At 54.9% G+C, this 14,990-nt stretch overlaps 10 protein-coding genes across 10 annotated transcripts; 7 read left to right on the top strand and 3 right to left on the bottom strand.

The window, feature by feature from the left end:
- Positions 1-6: 6 nt before the first annotated feature.
- LRO1 (phospholipid:diacylglycerol acyltransferase) lies at positions 7-1,944 on the top strand (the record flags this gene model as incomplete). The annotated part of the gene is made up of 1 exon (NM_210725.1): positions 7-1,944. The coding sequence occupies one exon, from the start codon at positions 7-9 to the stop codon at positions 1,942-1,944; it is 1,938 nt and encodes a 645-aa protein (NP_985371.1).
- A 495-nt stretch (positions 1,945-2,439) lies between these two features.
- Positions 2,440-2,967, top strand: NRM1 (Nrm1p; the record flags this gene model as incomplete). The annotated part of the gene is made up of 1 exon (NM_210724.2): positions 2,440-2,967. The coding sequence occupies one exon, from the start codon at positions 2,440-2,442 to the stop codon at positions 2,965-2,967; it is 528 nt and encodes a 175-aa protein (NP_985370.2).
- Positions 2,968-3,174: 207 nt separating this feature from the next.
- On the top strand, positions 3,175-3,843 carry ERG2 (C-8 sterol isomerase ERG2; the record flags this gene model as incomplete). The annotated part of the gene is made up of 1 exon (NM_210723.1): positions 3,175-3,843. One exon carries the CDS (start codon positions 3,175-3,177, stop codon positions 3,841-3,843), a length of 669 nt encoding a protein of 222 aa, NP_985369.1.
- A 22-nt stretch (positions 3,844-3,865) lies between these two features.
- CSE2 (Cse2p) lies at positions 3,866-4,249 on the top strand (the record flags this gene model as incomplete). The annotated part of the gene is made up of 1 exon (NM_210722.1): positions 3,866-4,249. One exon carries the CDS (start codon positions 3,866-3,868, stop codon positions 4,247-4,249), a length of 384 nt encoding a protein of 127 aa, NP_985368.1.
- A 207-nt stretch (positions 4,250-4,456) lies between these two features.
- Positions 4,457-5,617, top strand: TOM40 (TOM complex pore protein TOM40; the record flags this gene model as incomplete). Its single annotated transcript, NM_210721.1, has 1 exon — positions 4,457-5,617. The coding sequence occupies one exon, from the start codon at positions 4,457-4,459 to the stop codon at positions 5,615-5,617; it is 1,161 nt and encodes a 386-aa protein (NP_985367.1).
- A 210-nt stretch (positions 5,618-5,827) lies between these two features.
- INP1 (Inp1p) lies at positions 5,828-6,994 on the bottom strand (the record flags this gene model as incomplete). The annotated part of the gene is made up of 1 exon (NM_210720.2): positions 5,828-6,994. One exon carries the CDS (start codon positions 6,992-6,994, stop codon positions 5,828-5,830), a length of 1,167 nt encoding a protein of 388 aa, NP_985366.2.
- Positions 6,995-7,340: 346 nt separating this feature from the next.
- Positions 7,341-10,217, bottom strand: PFK2 (6-phosphofructokinase subunit beta; the record flags this gene model as incomplete). The annotated part of the gene is made up of 1 exon (NM_210719.2): positions 7,341-10,217. The coding sequence occupies one exon, from the start codon at positions 10,215-10,217 to the stop codon at positions 7,341-7,343; it is 2,877 nt and encodes a 958-aa protein (NP_985365.2).
- Positions 10,218-10,501: 284 nt separating this feature from the next.
- Positions 10,502-10,876, bottom strand: ATG16 (Atg16p; the record flags this gene model as incomplete). Its single annotated transcript, NM_210718.1, has 1 exon — positions 10,502-10,876. The coding sequence occupies one exon, from the start codon at positions 10,874-10,876 to the stop codon at positions 10,502-10,504; it is 375 nt and encodes a 124-aa protein (NP_985364.1).
- A 44-nt stretch (positions 10,877-10,920) lies between these two features.
- On the top strand, positions 10,921-13,296 carry CVM1 (Cvm1p; the record flags this gene model as incomplete). Its single annotated transcript, NM_210717.1, has 1 exon — positions 10,921-13,296. The coding sequence occupies one exon, from the start codon at positions 10,921-10,923 to the stop codon at positions 13,294-13,296; it is 2,376 nt and encodes a 791-aa protein (NP_985363.1).
- Positions 13,297-13,530: 234 nt separating this feature from the next.
- DUN1 (serine/threonine protein kinase DUN1) lies at positions 13,531-14,949 on the top strand (the record flags this gene model as incomplete). Its single annotated transcript, NM_210716.2, has 1 exon — positions 13,531-14,949. One exon carries the CDS (start codon positions 13,531-13,533, stop codon positions 14,947-14,949), a length of 1,419 nt encoding a protein of 472 aa, NP_985362.2.
- Between the last annotated feature and the right edge of the window lie 41 nt (positions 14,950-14,990).

The following is a 14,990-nucleotide window of genomic DNA, read 5'->3' as shown; positions in this document are numbered from 1 at the left end:
ACTGAGATGGCGATGGTCGCGCGAAAGAAGAGCAAGAGACGGTCGAAGGCCGGCCGAGATGAGAAGACTAAGGGCAGCAGCAGCAACACTGAGAAGGTGGTGTTGTGCGAGCAGCCGACCGAGGAGAAGGAGGTAGAGATCACAGTGCAGGAGGTGATGGTAGATCAGGGCAAGCGGCGGTGGCGGGAGTCGCGGAGGCTGATGTTTACGTTGGGGGCAGTTCTAGGGCTGCTGCTGGCGCTGTACTTCGGGACAGACGTGCATAAGCAGACATACGAGGGCCTGGATCGGATCGTGAACTTTGAGACGTTCCAGGACTATTTCGTGGACTGGAAGGAGGTGGTGCCCACGAACATCCTGTCGCTTGTGACCGACTTCCAGCTGCGGAATACGCGCAGCGCGTCGCTGCAGGACCTGACGACATCGTTTGCGATCGGGCGGCAGCTGCAGCGGGACCACGAGCTCTGCGACAAGCACCCGGTGGTGATGGTGCCGGGAGTGACTTCGACGGGCATTGAGTCGTGGGGCTTGTACAAGGACGCAGAGTGCGACAGCGAGCCGCACTTCCGCAGGCGCCTTTGGGGCTCGTTTTACATGCTGAAGACGATGGTGCTGGACAAGGCTTGCTGGCTGCGGCATGTGATGCTGGACCCCGAGACCGGCCTGGACCCGCCCAACTACAAGCTCCGCGCGGTGCAGGGCTTCGAGGCTGCGGACTTCTTCATGGCCGGCTTCTGGATATGGAACAAGATCCTGCAGAACCTGGGGGCGATAGGGTACGAGCCCAACAAGATGGTCACTGCCGCGTACGATTGGCGGCTTGCGTTCCTCGACCTGGAGCGCCGGGACCGCTACTTCTCCAAGCTCAAAATGCAGGTGGAGATGATGTACGACGCGACGGGGGAGAAGAGCGTGCTGGTGGGCCACTCGATGGGGTCCCAGATCATCTTCTACTTTCTCAAGTGGGTCGAGGCCGAGGGCGAGCTCTACGGCAACGGCGGCCCCGGCTGGGTTGAGAAGCACATCGACTCCTTCGTCAACGTCGCCGGGACGCTGCTGGGCGTGCCCAAGGCAATGCCGGCCCTGCTCAGCGGCGAGATGAAAGACACCATAGACCTCAACGCGCTGGCCATGTACGGGCTCGAGAAGTTCTTCAGTCGCAAAGAGCGCCTCGACCTGCTGCGCTCCTGGGGCGGCATCCCGTCCATGATCCCCAAGGGCGGCAACCTAATATGGGGTAACATGACCTACTCAGTGGAGGACGTGCTCCACAACAACACCGACACATACGGCAACTTCATCCGCTTCAACAAGCCGCAGGGCCCGCTCTCCAGCCGGAACCTCACCATGGAGGACGCAATCGACTACATCTTCGAGCTCGCTCCCGGCTGGCTGGGCCGCCGCGCCACCGACCAGTATTCCTTCGGCTACGCCACGTCCCCCGAGCAGATGCAGCTCAATGAGCGCCACCACGCCCACTGGTCCAACCCGCTCGAGGTCCCGCTCCCCCGCGCGCCCAGCATGAAGCTCTACTGCCTCTACGGCGTCGGCAACCCCACCGAGCGCGCCTACGTCTACAAGGAGGAGCGCAAGATCTCCTCGCTCAATGTCACCATCGACTACGAGAGCGACACGCCTGTTTTCTTCAGCGACGGCGACGGCACCGTCCCCGTCCTCACCCACGCCATGTGCCACAAGTGGGCCGAGGGCGTCTCCCCCTACAACCCCGCCGGCATCAACGTCACTATCGTTGAGATGCAGCACCAGCCCGACCGCTTCGACATCCGCGGCGGCGCCAAGAGCGCAGAGCACGTCGACGTCCTCGGCCGCGCAGAGCTCAACGAGTACATTCTCCGCATTGCCGCCGGCCACGGCGCGTCGATTCAGCCCCGCTTTCTCACCGACATGGCAGACTGGGTCGCGCGTTTGAACTTTCCGCTCTAGCTACGTAGTGATCTTCTATGTAGGAACGAACGCCGCATCGCGCGTCACCGCTATTGTGCGCGACCGTTGCCATAAGGCGCTCCCCCGCACCGCGCTGCGTCCAGGGCCGTCAGGCCCTGGCTCAGAACCGCTGCAGCTGTCGCTGCACGCGAAACGGCGTCTTCTACGATGGCGCGGTACGCTCTGCGACCAGCACGGACGACGCGAGACGCGAGACGCGACTGATTCGCAGAAAACACCAACGCAGCGCTGTGAAAGGAGATACCCGTACAAAAATGTAAACAGATCGCAGTCCGCGGGCTGGCGCCCGTGCCCGCCTGGCGTGCTGTAGATAGCGCAGCAGGGCGGGACGCTGAGATTGGACCCTGCTGTATTCGCATGTAGCACAGGTAACAGCGGACGTGCGCTGTGTATGCTGGAGTGGCACGCGCTGAAAAATGCTGGACAGCAGCAGGGATCAAGGTTTGGCCTGGTGCGCGGCGGCAACAGTATATAATGGTCGCGCGCCAGAGCTCCGCACACACGCGGGCACAGACCATCGGCATGAGAAGCCCGCTGAGAGAACTGAGTGGCTCGCAGATAAACCAGCGGCGCCGCGACAGGGCCGCCAAGGAGCGGGCCGCCCCGGCGTGGGGCGCGGGTACGCCGCGTAGCCCGCGCGGGCGCGCCGCCGGCCGGCCGCCGTCCCCGCGGCCCGCGCTGCTGGCCACGCCGGACTCGGACGGTGCGCAGCCCGGCTCGCCGCGCGCGCGCCAGCAGCTGCACGCCATGAAGGTCCGGCTGCAGCTCGCCTACTACAAGTACCGCACGAACCAGGCCCACCTGAACTTCCACCAGCTCAAGCAGCGCTACCAGTGCGTCAAGCCGCGCACGTTGGCCTGCACCGCGGCCCTGCGCACGCCCGTCAAGGTCTCGGGTGCGGGGCCCTCGCCCACCTCGACGCCTACCTCCGTGAAGGCCGCCAAGTCGCTCCTCCAGCTGTTCAGCGCGAGCGCTGCGGCGCCCACCGAGCACATCCACTAGCGCGCCGCCGTCGCGGCCGTGTAACTACACTACGTCCGAGCTACGCATCGACTTGTATAATATAATGCACTTTGATCCACCAAGCAGTCCAGCTATACGAGATCACGAAAAAACTGTCGGGCTTGTTGAGTTCGTATAACTCACAGTGGGTATATAACCAGCAGCTGGGCGGCGTGTGCGTGTGCGGCGAAGAATAGACGGCTGACGATGAGGTACCTGCGAATTGGCGCGGTAATTGCCGCTGTGGGCTATGTGATGAACGCTGCGCTGTACAGCTGGCTTCCAAGGAACTACATGTTCGACCCCCACACGCTGAACCGCATCTGCAATACGGTGATCGCGAAACACAACGCGCGCGGCGCGGTAGCGCCGCGGGCGCTGCTGCAGGACGTGCGCGACGCGCTCGCGGCGCACTACGGGGAGGAGTACATCAACCGGTACGTGGAGGACGAGTGGGTGTTCAACAACGCGGGCGGCGCTATGGGGCAGATGCTGATTCTGCACGCGTCTGTGAGCGAGTACCTGATTCTGTTCGGCACGGCCGTGGGCACGGAGGGCCACACGGGCGTGCACTTTGCGGATGACTACTTCACGATCCTGCACGGGGAGCAGAGCGCGGCACTGCCACACGCGCTGGAGCCGGAGGTGTACACGCCGGGTATGACGCATCACCTGCGCATGGGCCACGCGAAGCAGTACGCGATGCCGTCGGGCTCTTTTGCGCTGGAGCTGGCACAGGGGTGGATCCCGTGCATGCTGCCGTTCGGTTTTCTGGACACGTTCAGCAGCACACTCGACGTGTACACTCTGGCGCGCACCGTGCAGCTGACAGCGCGCGACATGTTCAAGAACTTGGTGTACAATTTCAAGTTTTAGCCTAGATACATAACCACCACCAATGTCTGCGCAGGCCTCGCCCGCGACAGAGCTGCAGAACCCGACGCTCGGGCAGGTGTACGCCACGCTGACGCGCCACTCGGCGCAACAGACCGAGTTTATCCCGCACATCTTTTACGCGCTCCACCAGCTGAAGAACGACAACGGCCACACGAACACGTTCGAGACTGCGACGTCGAACATCCGGCACCGCCTAAAGCTGTGCAAGGCGGCGATCGCGGGCGACGCGCACGCCGTCGAGATGCTCTCGCGGCCGTGCGACGAGTGGCCCGCGGTCGTGTGCCAGAAAGAACAGGAAATTGAGGCGAAAAAGCGTGTCCATCGACAGCTGCGCCAGCGCGTGGAGGAGATTGCCGGGCCGCTGGACGCAGCCGCCGCGCCCTGACGGGTGGCGCGACTACAGTCACGTGCTCGCAGTTTGTTGGGGCAGCTTCAAGTATCACGTTCGACGGTGAAAATTTTTCAGCTATTCGGCACGGTATTTCAACAGATTTCACTTTAGTTGTAAATAGGTCCAACTCGTGTTTGAGCATTTTGGTAGGATCAAGGCTCTAGCTATCCTTAAAAGACTTCATTTGGCGCGAATACCCCGATGTCGGCCACCAATCCATTGTCGCTGGGTGATTTCTCCAAGATCTCGCCGCTTCCAGGCATCGCTGCCGTTCCGGAGCAGAGAACCGAGTCATTCTGGTCTTCGAACCCCATATCGTCGTATCTAATATCGGTGTACAACAACATCCATGCACACCGGCAAACGCTGTCGCTGGTGAACCCGGGGACGATGGAAAACCTTAACAAGGAGGTGTCCCGCGACGTGTTCCTGACGCAGTACTTCTTCACCGGGCTGCGGGCGGACCTGAACAAGGCGTTTGCGTTGAACCCTGCATTCCAGACATCGCACACGTTCTCGATGGGATCGGAGAACCTGCCCAACTACGCGTTTTCCGCGCTGTTTGCCAACGACGATCTGTTCATGCAGGGCAATGTAGATAACGATCTGTCGTTGTCCGGGCGTCTGCACTACGGCTGGGACAAGAACAACGTTTCCAAGGTCACGCTGCAGGTGTCTCAGGGGCAGCCCACGATGTGCCAGCTTGAGCAGGACTTCCAGGGCTCGGACTTTTCTCTAAACTTGAAGACTTTGAACCCATCTTTGTCCGCTGACGGTACTTTCTCCGGTGTTGCTGTGGGCTCCATCCTGCAGAGCATTACTCCACAACTGGCTGTTGGTATTGAGGCTGTCTACTCCCGTGGCCAAAGCTCCATGCCTGCCGATGCCGCCGTTTCCTATGCTACCCGTTACGTCTCCGCCAAGCAGGACTGGATCTTCTCCGGTCAGCTACAGGCTAATGGTGCGTTGACTGCTTCTTTCTGGAGGAAGGTTGCCTCCAATGTTGAAGCCGGCGTTGAGTCCACTCTGCAGGCTTCGATGGTTCCAATCATGGACCCAGTCATTGGCCAGCCAATTGGGATCCAGCCAACAATTGAGGGTCTAACCACCATTGGTGCGAAGTACGAATACAGACAATCGGTCTTCCGCGGTTTCATTAACTCTAATGGCAGAGTGGGCTGTTTCCTAGAGCGCAAGATCTTGCCCACGCTTTCCGTCCTGTTCTGTGGTGAAATTGACCACTTCAAGAGTGACTCGAAGCTAGGTTGTGGCTTGCAGTTTGAAACGGCCGGCAGCGAAGAGCTGCTGATGATGCAGCAGGGCTTGGACGCAAATGGCAACCCATTGCCGCTCCCTGCTTAAATGAATAGTTAATGTAAGAAGCCAGATCCTGAGAACATATACTCTTGTTTATAGTCTATAATAAAATCAAAAGGGGATATATAAAGCCATGCTGGATTCTCGGGCATGTGATTTAATGCACGTTGCTTAGGGGTTTAAATACAGTGTGTTAGACTGATGTGAATATTATAATATGGCGCTCCAGCATCTTGATGCCAGCATCTATGGTCTTCATTCTTTAATATCATCGTATTCAATGTCCATCCAAGTAGACAATGCAACGGGATGTGTCGAAAGCTTGCTCCAGGTGCGCGTCTCAACTGGGACACTGACCGCGCGCTGCCTTGGACTCGCCTTGGGCGGTGGATCTACCTGCTCTCCATCTATCTTCAGTTGGGAGCTGAAACTTTTTACGCCGTGAGCTTCGATCAATGGCATGGAGCCGACGTGCCTTATGTGTTCAATCGCTTTTCTGAATGCATCGTTAATCATCTCATTAGTTGTCGAACAATTCAGCAAGTCGGAAGGCTCGGACGAATGCTCCCTATTCAGTGTGATGTCACTCCCTGTGTCATCATCTTCGGCAAAGTCACTATACAGCAGGTATTCTAGATCGTCGTCGTCTTCCGTGCCCACCTCCTCAATTGGGTCATTATTCAGCTCGCTAGTATAGCGACAGATGTTCTTTACCGCGTTCTCGAAGGCTAGAATGACATTGCAGGGGACAGCGCTGTCGCCTAAAGCACCTAAAAACTCAATCTTCCAGCTATTTTCCGGGTTAAACGATAGCACCGAAAACTGCAATCCTTCACGGGTGAGCATGGTGATCCTGAGCTTGGGGAGGATTGGCTTTATAATCTGCTCTTTCCGTCCCAAGCACAAATATGTCACCTTTTGCGACGGCTCCTTCGATATCGGGGTAATGATCTGGTATATCTCAAGCGGGCCTCTCGGCTCTATAACGCTGGCGCGCTCCCTTCTTAGTACATCTGTTCCTTTCACGGCACTTTCCATACGTTCTTGGCCCCGCCTGCTGTCCCCACTGTTGCGGTACTTCTTTCTCACCGACTGATAGCTCGTCACTCGCACATGCTCATATCGAAAGAGAGTGACGCGGTCATTGCTGAGGCTATGTATCTTTTTGCTATCGATGCTTTCAACCCAGCTTCCTCGGCTCTGTGGGGATCGTAGTGTGAGTGACTCCACGTCTCCCATGTAACTATCTTTGTGTCCCCCTGACTGTGAGCTGTGTGTGCCCTTGCTTACCAAGTTACCGATAGTGTTCTTCTTCTTGAGAAATGTGGTCCGGATGGTCTTAAACGGTTTAATCTTGGGCATTCGCGTTTTACTGCTCGGAGGAATAACATCAGAAGCGGCCGAATTAGTGGGACGGGCCATCTTGCAGATCTTTTGGCAACACGCGGTCTGATCGTTCGTACAGGCCACTGCGGCTTCCCTGTCTTCGGTTCCTGATCTTCTTGTGTAGAGTGGTCAGCTTACCCCTTAGCAAGCTGGCACTATTGTATCTCGACGGGGTACTTCCTCACCAATGGAGATCGAGGTGGCGTCAAGATATTTATACGAGCTGCGACGGACCCTGCAACGGCGTTTAAAACAGTTTTCGTCAGTAAAATCACATTATATACATGGCAGGTGGATGAGAGTGTACTCTGCCATGTTAAGTTTATCCATAATCGTGGTATCTAGTGGTACATATAGTGGGGCAGCGGGCGAAACAGAGACACTAAACTGTTACCCTCTTGCGGCCTTCTAAATGGTCCGCAATCGCGCGGGTAGGCTCCCAGTGGATAACCTTTGGCATACGCTTGGAGAACTCTGTTTCCAGGTCGTAGAGTTGCCTGATGGAGGTGAACTTCAGTTGGGAGCCGGTGATGCCGAGGACGGCGGCGGTGTGAGAGACGGCCTTGTCGGCGCAGTCAAAGGCCTCCTCATTTTCCCTGGCTTCGCGAATGACGTCCTGCTTAGCCTCGATGAAGCCGATCGCACGGACCGCGAGACGAGTTCCTCTGGTTCTGTCGATTGGCGATGGTAGGCCGCCCTGTTGCACGTGACCTGGGACAGCAGACTTCGCGTCAAAATCACCCTTAGCCTCAGCTGTGATGACATCAGCCAAAACGGCCGTCGTAAACACCTTCGAGGCGTTCGTAGACTTGAGGATCAGTTTACCGTGCTTACCCTTCCCGTGCGCCTTTTCGAAGGACTCGCGGAGCGTCTCAATATCTTGTGAGAGCTGTTCCAGCGAGATACCCTCTTCTGGAACGTAGGAAACCTGTGCGCCCACCGCCAAGGCAGCATGCGTTGCCAGATAGCCTGAGTTACCACCCTGGACATCGACGACAAAGACCCGCGCTCTTGTGGAGGCTGCCGACTGCTTCACAACATCACAGTACTCCATTAGGGCATTCAGAGCTGTGTCTGAACCGAGCGAATACTCAGTGCCCGGGACGTTATTCGAAAGTGTTGCTGGAATGAGTACCATTGGTATTCTGAAAGCTGGGTAGTTCTCACGGGCCCGCTCCAATTGATGCAAGGAGACGAAGGCCTCGAACCCACCAACAATAACCAAGCCGTCAAACTTGTACTTTTGGAAGTAGTAGGCAATCATGCCAATGTCTGCATCTTCTGGGACAGTTCTGTTGGTTCCCAACTCGGAACCACCGCGAGATTGCCAGCCAAGCATATCTTTCCAGTTCAACGTGCGCACAGACTCGTGTCTAGCTAGACCAGTCCAGCCATTGTAGATAGCGAATGGCTTGTGGCCTTGCGACAGACAGTAGTTCGCCATGGAATAAACGGCAGAGTTGATACCACCAGCTGGGGCACCAATATTAACAATAGCAATGTTCAATCTCTTCTCACCACGTAGCTTTGGCTCATCATGGTCTGCGGAGTTTATAGCCATAAAGTTATTCAAATGCTCGACAAACTCCGGGTCACGCAAACCCATAGCTTTCTTGAAGTCCTTGGCCTGGATAGCGTCCGCAACAGACTTAGTCAATGCGACCGATTCCATTAGCGGCTTACGCATAATTTTGTTCTCATTTAGGACAATTAGTGGCGAAGGAGTATCTGGAGTAGATTCGAGAACGGCGTTAACTGCCTCAACACCCTGCAAGGTAGCCAAAATACGGTCAAATGCGACTGCTGACCCACCTCTCTGAACATGGCCCAGCGTGGTAATTCTGGTGTCTAGGCCAAGTCTATCTACAAGCACCTGGTGGACGTCCTTTGGAGTAATAGGGGTTAGATCGGCAGCAATGGCACCTTCGGCGACAATGACTATCGTCGTCCGTTTGCCTCTGGATCTGTGAGTGCTTACAATATCGCACATCTGATCTTGCCACTCCCGGGAGGAGGCGGGCTTTTCTGGAATCAAGATGTAGTCTGCACTTGTGGCAATACCTGCCATCAAAGCCAACCAACCACAGTTTCTGCCCATTACTTCGACAACAAAGGCACGAGAGTGCGATTTTGCCGTTGCCTCAAGGTAGTCAATGGCCTGGCAAATACGGTCCAGCGAGGAGTACGCTCCAATAGTTGCGTCCGTGGTTGACATGTCATTGTCGATCGAGCCTACCGTGCCGCAAATATTTAGGTGGCGGTACCTGTCATACTGCGCCTGTGTAATCTTGCCGGTTTCTAGCAGCTCCTGTATCAAGGAGGGCCACTCAGACCTGAATAGATCGGCACCAGTAAGCGAGCCGTCTCCACCACACACAATCAACGCATCCACACCGGCCTCGATCAGGTGTTGTGCACCGAGCAGCCTACCGCTGCGTTCACGGAACGCCATGCAACGCGCAGTCCCGATGTTAGTACCGCCTTCGGTAGACCAGCCTCTGACGTCCTCCCACTTGCACTCCTTGATATACTCTGGCCCGCCGCGCACAAGACCCTCATAGCCCTCCATGACGGTGAATGCACGACATCCCTTGAAAATGACGCTGCGAACTATCGCGCGCACGTTCGCGTTCATGCCGGGCGCATCGCCACCTGACGTCATTACCGCAATGGCCTTGCGGTCGCCGGCCACGCTCTTCTTTGGCAAGGAGGGGTAGTGCGCAGTTGTATCTAGTCCGAACGAACGCAGATCTGTGGATGAGCCCGCTGACGACACCGTCATCGAGTCGCGAGCGTGCCGTGGACCGACCACACTCGGGACGTTTGTGAACGTCGAGATCGCGTTTTTCGTCTGCGTGAACCCGACCACATTGCCCTGGGGGTCCAAGGTGTACACTTCCAGAGGCGCCAGTTCCGACGGATACGCCTGGCACAAGCCGAGCGTCTGCCGCACCTTCGCCACATCCACTGTGGAAAACACAACCGTCGACGCCTCCCCGCGCCAGTCGTGCGTTGTCGCCGCAGCCGCTAGGGCCTCGCGGCGCTCCCGCGCCTCCTGGTCACGTGACTTGTCCTCCTCGTACTTCACGCGCACCGACACGGCCTTGTTCGTAAGCACCGTCTCGTTCTCGCCCTTGGTCAACGTCTCGAGCCGCAGCATGGCCGAGTAGAATTGCATGCACTGGGCGTACTGCTCCCTTGAGTACGCCGTCACCACCACACTGTTCGTTCCATTAATCAGCGGCACTTCCATAGTCATCTTGTGCTGTCAACTCCAACACTTTGGCTGCCTTCTAGCGCTTATCCCTTTCTCCTTATGGGGAGCTCCTGATCGAAGAGCTTATATAGAAACGTGCTGTGAAAATTGAGGAAGCCATCAGCTGGTTTATCCCAACTTCTTGTTTTTCGACGTCACGGCCCCCAGGCTTCCAGTCCCAGCATCACGTGTATAGCACGTGATGCCGTCAGCGGTGGTGATTCCCAGGGCGGTTTTGTCCCCCTGGGAGTCAGATCACGTGAGTCAGATCACGTGATAGAGGCCACTCAGGCCAGCCCCTGGTTCATCGCGTCAGCCTCCGACTGGGCCTTTGCGAGCCAGCGCTGGATCAGCTTGTCGTACTCTGCCTGCAACGCGGTCAGCTTATCCTGCAGGAGGCTGTTCTCGATGTTCAGGCTGATGATCTCGTCGTTCAGCTTTTCCGCATCTTTGCTGCGCAGATGCACGATGTCCTTGAGCTTGTGGATCTCTTGCTCGTGCGCATGGAGCTCCTCGCGTAGGCTCTTTGCGACCAGGTCGCGGCTGTCCTGCGGCGGTTGTGCGGTTTCTAGCACAACGGCGGCCTCGAACAGGTAGCAAAAGTTGCCCTCTATACGATCGCGCTGTCTGAGGCGGTCCAAGTACAGCTGGTGCAGGTCCATGGCGTTCGCTACCGGCGTCGAGCTGTCCGGGGGTTGGGTCGGGGATGGTCCTAACGAGGTTGGCACGGCATATTTTTGAGTTATATATAGGGTGGGCGGGGCAACAGGCGGGCGCGGGGGACAAGCAAGCCAGACACAGTTGCAGGCTATCGATGAGCGCTGTGTCCCAGGATGGCGCGGAGTTTCACAAGGCGGACCGCTTTGAGGAGGGCGAGCAGCTACAACCGCAGCCGGATGGCCAGCGGCGGTGGTTTCCTTGGTTCGGGAGCGCGGTATCGGGCCACAGCGATGTTGACACCGCCGTGACGGAGTCGTCGGTGCCGACCGTAGCGCTGCCGCCGCTGCAGGCGCCCACGACCTCGCTTCTACAAAGCGTGGTGGGATGGATGCCGTTCTGGCAGACCGCCGAGGACGGGCTGCTGATCGACCAGAGCACGGAGTACCATCAGCTGACTGCGAAGCAGGTGCATACGCTGGAGCAGGAGGCGCTGCAGGCGGTAGCGCGGGGAAATGACTCCTGGTGCTGGCACACGGAGTACCTGCCGGACATGGGAGACATGGCGGGGGTCTGGGGGCTGGTCGAGGGCGAGCTGAGCGTTGCGAACACCGGGTCACAGAACTGCCAGTTGCCGCTGAAGGAGTATCCGCTCGAGGTGTGTCCGCTGGAGCACCAGTCGGAGTACGTGGTCGGCGTGAACAACTCGGTGCTTCTGCCGGGCCACTCTCCGGTGGAGTACTTCCATCCCATGCCGTGGACGACGCGGATTGCGTCTGCGGTCCGTGGCTACTACGAGCCTGGCCGAGAATCGCACCTTTACCTGAAGAAGGAAACAGAGGGCACTCTGAAGGACAAGAAGGTCATTATCATAAGTATAGTAGGGTCACTTCCCGAACGGTACGAGAAGATGGTGTTGGAAAAGGCATGCTCTGCGCGGTATCTCGGAGAGCGGCTCTCGGAGCAGCTGCAAAGCGAGGCACCGCGGTCGATCAGTGGTATTTCGATCCATAGTCCGCTGGACAGAAAGCCAATAGAGGACTGTGTGAAGGAGTGCCTCATGCTGCTGTGTAATTGGCGCACCTCGTTTCAGGAGTATGACGCCTTGTTTGTCGCCGGCGTGTACCATAGCGTGCCGCTGGCTATCTATCTCATCGAAGAGATCATAAAGCATCAGTCCCTGTTTCAACTGAACCGAAAGTCCACCATTGGCCTGCTTTCATTTAATTCCTGTTTGCGCGGATACCAGTTCTGGGATCATAGCGTGGATACAATCATAGAGGAGGATACCAATCTGCAAGCGAGCAGGGAGAAGATTCTGTTCCAAGGTGCGTCCAAAATCCAACGTGAAATCCTATCCAAGCTCAAGAACTACGGGAAGCAGAACACTGAGGAATCATTGGCGATAAAAAAGTCCCTTGACTGGCTGCTGTACAACTGCAAGTCATTCAAGATGACTTTGGTCAGCACTCTGCACGATAACTTCATGACGGTTTCCCAGAAGCTTGCAATTGACTACGTCCATCCCAGCTTTGTACGACATATTTGGTGTGATGGCGAACAGTTGGGCCTCGATCTGCAGGAACTCAGCGCCAGGCCTGAGTTCGCCAAGTTCGATACTACTTATCCGCGGATCTTTGCTGCAGATCTAGACATTCCCAAGGAAAGACTCTTCGAAGTCTATCTTGTCAGCAATATACTACTCGCGATCAACCTCGGCCACGAAGAATTCATCCCCATCTTGCAGCTCATAAACCCCTTCTACATTTCAAGATCGTTTAACGAGCATACAACACCGGCCAACCTCAAAAAACAAATTCACAATGAGCAGAAGCTGTGGCTAGCTGCTGCGGATGCGCGCTGGAAGAATGCGTCCTTCTGTAGCGGAAGTCGCATCCCCGTCGAGGCCCATACCATCCAAGATCTCCTGCAATATCTGCAGTACTGTAGACTGAAAGGCTCCAATTCCCTCGAAATACGTGGCTCCATGTACTCGGACAGCAACATTTACCGTGCATTTGTCCACAACACTATTCATACCGCCCCATTGCTGGAACGTCAGCATGTCCGTGTCTCTGATCACACCGTTGTTCCACAGAGCATATACAACGGCGTAAACCAGTACGATCTTGTGTGGAAATTTCATGAGTGCCTCAGCCGATTCATCAAGCTACGCAATGTCCCGCAGCAGCCTATACCGACAATTCTGTTCACCATTTCCACCGATAATAGGTTTCTGCATCGTATACGTAAAGCCGCATTCACACGTAATACCAAAGAATCTCTCCGAAGGCTAGATTTATTATGGCATAGCTACAATGAGTGGAAACCCCAAACGAAGGGTTTGAAGCAGTTGCAAGAAATCCTAAGTGTCCTCACGTTGTACAGCACTACCGATGATCTAGTTAAAGATATAGCCCGTTAAGTAAAAAAATTTAAAACACGAAATAATCTTTACGCTAACCAGTTCTCCGGAGGATCGTATAGCCAGCAATCGAGATGAGTTTAGCGTCTAAGAGAGTACGGTTTGTGCATTCAGTGTGTTCTGTATCAGTAATACTAACTCGAACTACAGCATCTTTCAGATTCATCGAGGATTGAGGATGGCAAACGCTCGCAGACAGAGGCAGGTGGTACCTTAAAAACTATTCTCGCACATATGCTAAGTCTGATACCAAATAAAGAACAGAAGATCAAAATATTTGATCAGCCGGTGATCAAAATTGGCCGCAGCAGGTCATGCGATGTCGTGCTGGGGGAGCCAGATATCTCAACTGTACACTGCGAGCTGAACCTGGTGGAGGTGGACCTGGACGGCGACCAAAAGAAATTATATAACATCGTGGATCGCAGCCGAAATGGGACGTTTATCAATGGGAATAGACTGATGCGGAAGGACTACCTTCTAAGAAATGGGGACCGAATTGTGTTCGGCAAAAGTGCTTCGTTCCTGTTCAAATACGTGCATGTTGAAGCGTGCGAGCAGCCCACGGATAGCCCAGCGCGCCCTGCAGATGAAGAGAAGAACAGTGTATTCAAGAAGCCACTTTTCAGTAGCCAGAATACGACCAGAAAGCCTCTAAGAGGCAAGGAAAACAGAGGTGTTTCATTTTTTGATAGATATATTCCTGGTAAGGAATTGGGATCTGGGCATTACGCGATCGTCAAAGAAGCGATCAACAAGATAACTGGCCAATCGGTGGCTGTCAAGATATTTCATCCGCAGAAGAATGATGATGCAAAGAAAACCCGGCAGTTTCGCGAGGAGACAAAGATATTAATGGGTCTAAATCATGAAAATATTGTGAAACTCCTTGAAAGATTTGTAGAACCTTTGAGCAAAAGTCAGGTACAGACATACCTCGTATTGGAGAAAATTCAAGATGGTGAATTGTTCGACAGAATTGTACGAAAGACAAAGCTACAACAGGATGAGACGCGTGCCTTATTTAAGCAGATACTTGCTGGGCTAAAGTACCTGCATGATAGGAACATCATCCACAGAGACATTAAACCGGAGAATATATTACTAAGCATAAGGAGAAGAACTTCCCCAGATCAAGTCCAGCTGGGCCCCTGGGATGAAGATGAGCTTGACATAACTGTAAAAATCGCGGATTTCGGGTTGGCGAAGTTTACAGGGGAGATGCAATTTACAACTACTTTATGTGGTACGCCTTCATACGTAGCTGCGGAAGTTCTCACAAAAACTGGGTACACATCCAAAGTCGACCTTTGGAGCGCAGGTGTATTACTGTATGTTTGTCTATGTGGATTTCCGCCATTTAGTGACCAATTAGCGCCGCCTTCTATGAAAGAACAAATACTACAGGGTAAATTTGCTTTCTACTCGCCATATTGGGATGAAATTGACGATTCAGTCCTACATTTAATTTCGAACCTTCTAGTGGTCGACCCAGCTAAAAGATACTCAGTACGAGACGCCATTGGCCATGAGTGGTTAACCAAAACAGATGATAGTAAAACTTCAAAGGTTGAACGGCCTCGGCTATCAGAAACAAATGTGCCAAAAACTTATTCAGAGTTATCCAGTATTCAACAAACAGCAAGTAAATAATATTGTTCTTTATTCGGGCATTAAATAAATTAATATACAAT

Source organism: Eremothecium gossypii, chromosome VI (genome assembly GCF_000091025.4).
Source record: "Eremothecium gossypii ATCC 10895 chromosome VI, complete sequence".
NCBI lineage: Eukaryota > Fungi > Ascomycota > Saccharomycetes > Saccharomycetales > Saccharomycetaceae > Eremothecium > Eremothecium gossypii.
The sequence above is the reverse complement of the archived record's forward strand: the minus strand, read 5'-3'. Positions and strand labels throughout refer to the sequence as shown.